The sequence below is a fragment of the Dichotomopilus funicola genome, assembly GCF_033296635.1.
Source record: "Dichotomopilus funicola strain CBS 141.50 unplaced genomic scaffold C8A04scaffold_165, whole genome shotgun sequence".
Lineage (NCBI taxonomy): Eukaryota > Fungi > Ascomycota > Sordariomycetes > Sordariales > Chaetomiaceae > Dichotomopilus > Dichotomopilus funicola.
The window spans coordinates 1-5790 of NW_026944186.1; the positions used below are offsets into that span (position 1 = coordinate 1).

At 55.9% G+C, this 5790-nt stretch overlaps 3 protein-coding genes across 3 annotated transcripts; 1 reads left to right on the plus strand and 2 right to left on the minus strand.

Moving 5' to 3' along the window:
- Positions 1–321: 321 nt before the first annotated feature.
- C8A04DRAFT_16197 (uncharacterized protein) lies at positions 322–591 on the minus strand (the record flags this gene model as incomplete). Its single annotated transcript, XM_062778763.1, has 1 exon — positions 322–591. A coding segment is annotated over one exon (270 nt), but the record flags the coding sequence as incomplete, so codon positions are not given.
- Positions 592–1082: 491 nt separating this feature from the next.
- Positions 1083–2993, plus strand: C8A04DRAFT_33480 (uncharacterized protein; the record flags this gene model as incomplete). Its single annotated transcript, XM_062782480.1, has 1 exon — positions 1083–2993. One exon carries the CDS (start codon positions 1083–1085, stop codon positions 2991–2993), a length of 1911 nt encoding a protein of 636 aa, XP_062632433.1.
- A 685-nt stretch (positions 2994–3678) lies between these two features.
- C8A04DRAFT_16196 (kinase-like domain-containing protein) lies at positions 3679–4172 on the minus strand (the record flags this gene model as incomplete). Its single annotated transcript, XM_062778762.1, has 2 exons — positions 3679–3995; positions 4055–4172. Coding segments are annotated over 2 exons (435 nt in total), but the record flags the coding sequence as incomplete, so codon positions are not given.
- Positions 4173–5790: the final 1618 nt, after the last annotated feature.

Below are 5790 nucleotides of genomic sequence, written 5' to 3' on the forward strand. Positions count from 1 at the left end.
AGCCCTTCTTCCTGAAGATAGGGCGTTTGCCGCTGCATCCTTAGCTTCCAGCCCCTGCCTACAGTCAACCCTAACCCTGGTGCCCTGTGCGCCCTGACATCTCCTCACTCTTAGTATCAACCCCTGAGTCTCTCCTGATTCTCACAACTACTTACTAGATAGTAGGGGAGTACTGGTTTAGTTAGACAACTGCTTTATACTAACGATACTACAGCTCCAACTGGTATACGATAGAGCTATAGTACTTATACTTAGGAGTTATGATCGATCCTCCTAGTAGTTTACAGCCTTAGTCATATCTAACCCCTTCCGGACATTGCCTTAGATATCGTCTTCTATATTCCGTACCTGGACGGTTTCGTAGTAATAATACCGGGCCACCTGGACTATACCCTTGCTCGTCGCTTCACGGAGCAACCCGCCCTTGTCATTACGCTCCAGGTATTGCCACGAATCCTTGACAACAAACAGGGCATCCGGGTCGCCTTCACGGTGTGCTTTCCAGCAGGTCGTAGCTCGGCCGACAACACAGCGTACTCGCTTCATCACCCCATCGAGGACAAGCCGCTCTGTCGTACCCCCCCCCTTCAATCTCGATGAACCGCTGGCCCTTTGATCCGCGGCCGCAGTGTTTTTATCCGCTCTCTACGCGGTTCCGGTGCTGCTACTGCCACTCTGGGAGGTGTTGTCATGCGCTTGGGCTGCCTGGGACTCGCTGATCCTTTCTGTCGTGCAACCATCCGGTCCAATCATTGACCTGTCCATCCGCCCCTGAGCCCAGCGGATGCTAAGGTTGTCTGCCTACTTCGTGGCTGCGGCGCAGCAACTCCCAGCTCCCTAAGGCGTATAAGGCTGCTAGCAGTTGGACGCTCCTGAAGGTGCCGATCAAGTTCCTGATCAAGCCCTATCGGAGTTGCTTTCATCTGCGCGGGCTGTGGTGCTTACTGAAGTATCTTAGCCTCATTATGAGATCATCTAAAGTTAAATACGATGTCTCCTGGACTCTTCTATCAACCTCAACTCCTTAGACCTAATCTATCAATTCCCCCCTACCAATCAATGATCACCGCCTGCGAGGCAAGATGCACACCCCAAAACCGCCAACTCCCGCCTGGAAACCCTGGCAACTCTCCCCCTACTTCCTCACCCCCCTAATCCTCACCTCCGCCGCCCTCGCCGCAACCCTCGAAGCCCTCATCCAACTCAGCAACCGCACCTACTCCGAACAAACCCTCCGCACGGCATGGCTCTCCTGGTACTGCGCCTCCCCCACCCCCTCCCAAACTTGCCTCTCCACCCTCCCCTTCACCACCTTCCCCCCCTTCGAACCCCCCCCCGCCGCCAAAACAGGCTTCCTCACCATCGCCCCCACCACCACCCTCTCCCCCGCAACCACCTTCGCCTGGCTCTACCTCCCCACCCTCCTCGCGGTGCTGTACGCCCTCCTCTGGCAGCTCGTCGACGACGAGGTCAAGCGCATCGAACCGTTTTATCAGGCCTCGCTTCCCGGCGGGGCGAGGGCGTCCCAGACGGTGTTTGCGAGTTATATCAGTATCCCCCCTGTTCTCGTGCCGCTGCAGGCGGTTAGGTGGCGGCAGTGGGCTGTGCTGCTCTCGTCGGTGGTGTATGTGCTGGTGGGGTTTGTCACGCCGGTGTTGCAGACGCAGATGTTTCAGTTGCAGGGGCAGGTGGTGCAGGTGGGGTATGAGGAGGAGGATGGGGGGTGGGAGGTATTGGGGCGGGAGGGGTTTAGGTGGGAGCCCCGGGGAGGGGATGGGCCGGTTGTGGGGAGGTTTATGGAGGAGGCGGAGGGGGATGGGGTGGTCAGGACTGTGGTGTATGCTGATCCGGTGTTTGCGAGGGCACAGGAGGGGGTGTTGTGGGCTGCGACTGGGCTGGGGGTGTGGTTGCTTTGGGTCACGATGAGGAGGCAGACTGGGTTGAGAAATGATACCAAGGGGCTCGCGGCCTTGGTCAGTCTGGCTGCTGCCCAGCCGGGGTTTCTGGAGGGGATTGCCACCACGGTGGTTGGTGAAGGGGCGAAGGATGCGGAGGAGGTGTTGAAAGGGACGGTCGTTCATTTGGGAGGTGGTGGAGGAACCGGCGGCGAGGGAGGTTCCTCATACGGGCTGTGCTTTGCTCCTCCATCCGGACCGCCCAGGCCAAGGAACGGGTTCCTCAGGGGCCTGAAGAAAGCCGCCAAGCTCCTCGTTCGGTGCGTCTTCTGCGGCCCGATAACTCATCACCGAGTGCTGCGCTCAGCCGTGGGTCTGACCACGATAGGCAACCTCTTCCTCGTCGTCTTCATCCTGCTGACCGGCGGCACGGAGAAGCCTAGCAGTTCCATCGACGAGGCCTTCCAGAAAACACTCCAAGCGTCCAGCCAAACCAGCGACAGTATGATCCTGGCCTTCACCGAGCTCTTCGTCGCCGCCATCGTCAAGACGCTCTGGGTTGTCGCCGAGGCCCAAACGACTGTGCTGACGCCCTACCGATCCCTCCACACGCAGCCGAGAAAAGCCTGGCCGCTGCTGGAACGCGACTATACCGCCATCGTTCCAGGGCTGAGAACTGTCCGGGCGTTCCAGGATGGGCAACACTTCCTCGGCTGCGTGACGACCATTTCGCTGCTGCTCGAGATCGGGCTGCTGTGTTTTGGTATCACGACCTCGATGAGCCAGGGGACGGCGTACAATGCGGACGCCATCTGGGTCGTGCACTGGATCGCGTTTACCGTCTGCGGGATTATCATCATGTTCGTGGCTGTGACGAATCGGATATGGCTGTCCAAGTTTCCGTACATGGAGAATAACCCGGACACGATCGTGGGGAAGTTGGGGTATGTCTGCAAGAGTCCGGGGTTGGTGGAGGATGTGAGGCCTGTGGTTGTCATGACGGATGAGGAGAGGAGGGTGTATTTGAAGAGCTTGGAAGGGTTGTATGCATTTGGGGTGTTGCAGGATGGGGTGAGCGGGATAGGGAGGGTGTATTAGGGTCAGTGTTGGATCTTTCGTCTCGGGTAATCAGATTCCGTTATGATGATGATTTGGACAGCAAATGTCCCAAGCAGCGCGCCCTGACGCCACACAGTTCTATCTCGCCTCGACAGTCTCCAAGCCAGCCCAAGAAAACTGCTGGTCTGTGACAACCGTTGGGTCATCACTCCCGTCTTCTTGGGTCAAACCCTAAATCTAATTACTGTAGATATCATCTCGTCGCTGCCCAGCGCGTGTCTTGAGGTGCCTGCCATCGCAACTAAGCGAACAGCTGTTGCAGGCCTGGGACGAAATGACCGCGCACCGGAAAGCCCGCGGCGCGCGTCACCAGCAGGGAGGACTTCCTCGCCGGAGCGCGCTCTCACTTCTCGAGTTGCCTCCACGGCCGAGGAGGTTCAAGGCGACGAGTATTTGAGGTCGAGTATATTCGGGGACGGGGACAGGGAGAAGAGGGGCGGGAGTACCTGGTCAAGTGCGCAGGGCATCAACACAAGCACAATACTTGGGGACCCGCTGCGCATCCCGAGAAGAAGAGATTGCCCACAACCTCTTGAATGTGAATTTGAGGCTGAATTTAGGGATGGTTGAGGTGATGTGCACCACAGTATGTCAAATTGCTAGCGAACAGACCAGATATTCATGTGTGCTTCATGCGATATTCACACTGTTCGTTCCATCACTATTACCAGTTCCTATAGTCACGGGTGTCGCTGGGCCGGGACGCGGCGGTTGGCACGGTGCGGCGGAGCATGGTCGTGCCTGGGACCGGGTTGAAGTGTAGCCACGGATTCGCGGGCTTCGTCCAGTTGGGGCGGCAGTACTGGTTGCAGTCGTGCTGACTGAAGAAGGAGCTGATACCGTCACGGCCGAGATCAGTGACGCCGTAGTCGCCGGTTCGGGAGAGGATCACCGGGTCGGATAAGACGAGCTCGTGCTGGTAGATGCCGCCCCGCAGATCGCAAAGCACGTGGTTTCCGCCCGAGGCGTGGTAGCTGAAGTCTGGCAAGGAGGTACGATCAGTCAGACCGTTTTTTGATCAGTATTGGGGTTGCACTTACGGCTCAGCGCCTGCATGACCTGCGGCCACGCGCCCCTATCGTCCTTCCAACCAGTGTTGCTGTTGAACTTTTGGTAGTTCTGAATGAAGGGCTCAACCAGTGCTTTCTGGCCAGCCTGGGGTGCAGCTGCGTCGCGTCAAACGACCGCCAGAATGTCTCAATTTCTGCCTTGTGTTTCTTATATTTTCGGCCAAGGTCCGCGTGCAGCTCTTTCAGCAACACATTCGTGTTCGCGGGCTCCCATATCCCCCATAACGGCGAGGCTTGGGTTCGTGTCGCGGGAACAGGAATATATTATCGGTGAATCTTGGATGTGCGATGATGGTTGCGAATGGGCGACAGCGCATCCGATGAGTGAGTAGCATTGAGCAGCAGGATTTTCGCCGTCCTTCAGGCACGAGAGGTGCGATATGGCGGAATGGGAACTATTTTAACAGGATGAGGGGTTGTCGAGGAGTTATGGTTTGGTTGGGCAGCTGCGAGCCAAGAACGGGTGGGAGGCGTGAGTAGGTGGGCGGGGAATTCTAGCCCTTGTAACACCCCGCCTCGTCTGAAGGTGCCTTTGTCCTCCCCCGGCCTTACTCAAGACGGAAGGGAAAGATTTTATTTCCTGATATGTCAGTCGATATCCATGAAGAGCATATCATGTCAGAAGAAATCTCTGCCGAATTTCGTGCGGTTCATATCCGAATATGGCGCGTGATCATAGTCCAGATACCCTTGGGCTCCAGTTTCCAGAGCATTCTGAACTCCGCTTCTTGGTCAGATACCGCCAAGGGGAACTTTACATCGATTGTTGACTGGGAGAGCAGCGACACGACAACTATACCAACGATGAAGTCTCACATGTCATTTGTCCGGCATTTTGCAGCTTGCCTCATCTCAAAAGCGGTATAGGATGACCCGCCCTTCTGCATTCGGAAAAAGTTCGAGACTGGGATATACTGGGAACATCCTGGAAATGAAAATCGCGGGAGGAACGGCGTACGCTGGACATTTAGAGGCGATCAAGAAAATAGATGCGATACAAGAGATTGGTGATATAGAGGTGTATATCTGACCGCTGTAGGTTACGTATATAACTCTCCTCCTCCTTGTTGACTTTGCTAATAAGGACGTGGTAGTTTATCCACCGCTCTGGAAAGACTGGGGTTACTCGCCGCTCTTGTGGAACTGCCACGACCTTGCCATCCGTCTCATATACCTCATCATAGGAGAGAATGCGCTCGATCTCCTTTGTTGGATGCACAATCGACTAAAGCAACTGCTCCAAATGGAAGTGGCTTATCCGCCATTGACAGCCTCTGCCTTGCTCGCCTGGGCAGGGGCTAATTAGAGGCGTAGCCGTCTTGGGAGGCCCCCCTGGAGTGGTCCTTGCTTCTCTAGGTGGTTTCGCCTCGACTGTTGCGGTGGCCTCGTCAATCGGAAACCACCTCTTGACTCTCCGAGTAAGGACTACTTACAGGTGACAGTATACTCGATTATGCTTGCCATCTATCCCACTTTGCTCGGCACGTGTGCACTATTCTGTATATATAGTACCACGCTGACTCACGACTTCCAATATATAGGTAAGCGCTTGGTGCGAACTCCGAGCGATCAAAATCCTCTCCTTCTGTGAGGAACTGGCCCTATGGCGGAATGCAGATAGGCGTTTATTGTATTATTGAGAAAGCTTGCCGAAAGAGAACTACTTGGGGTTGTGCCTTGCCCAGGGCTCCTTATATCCTGATGTC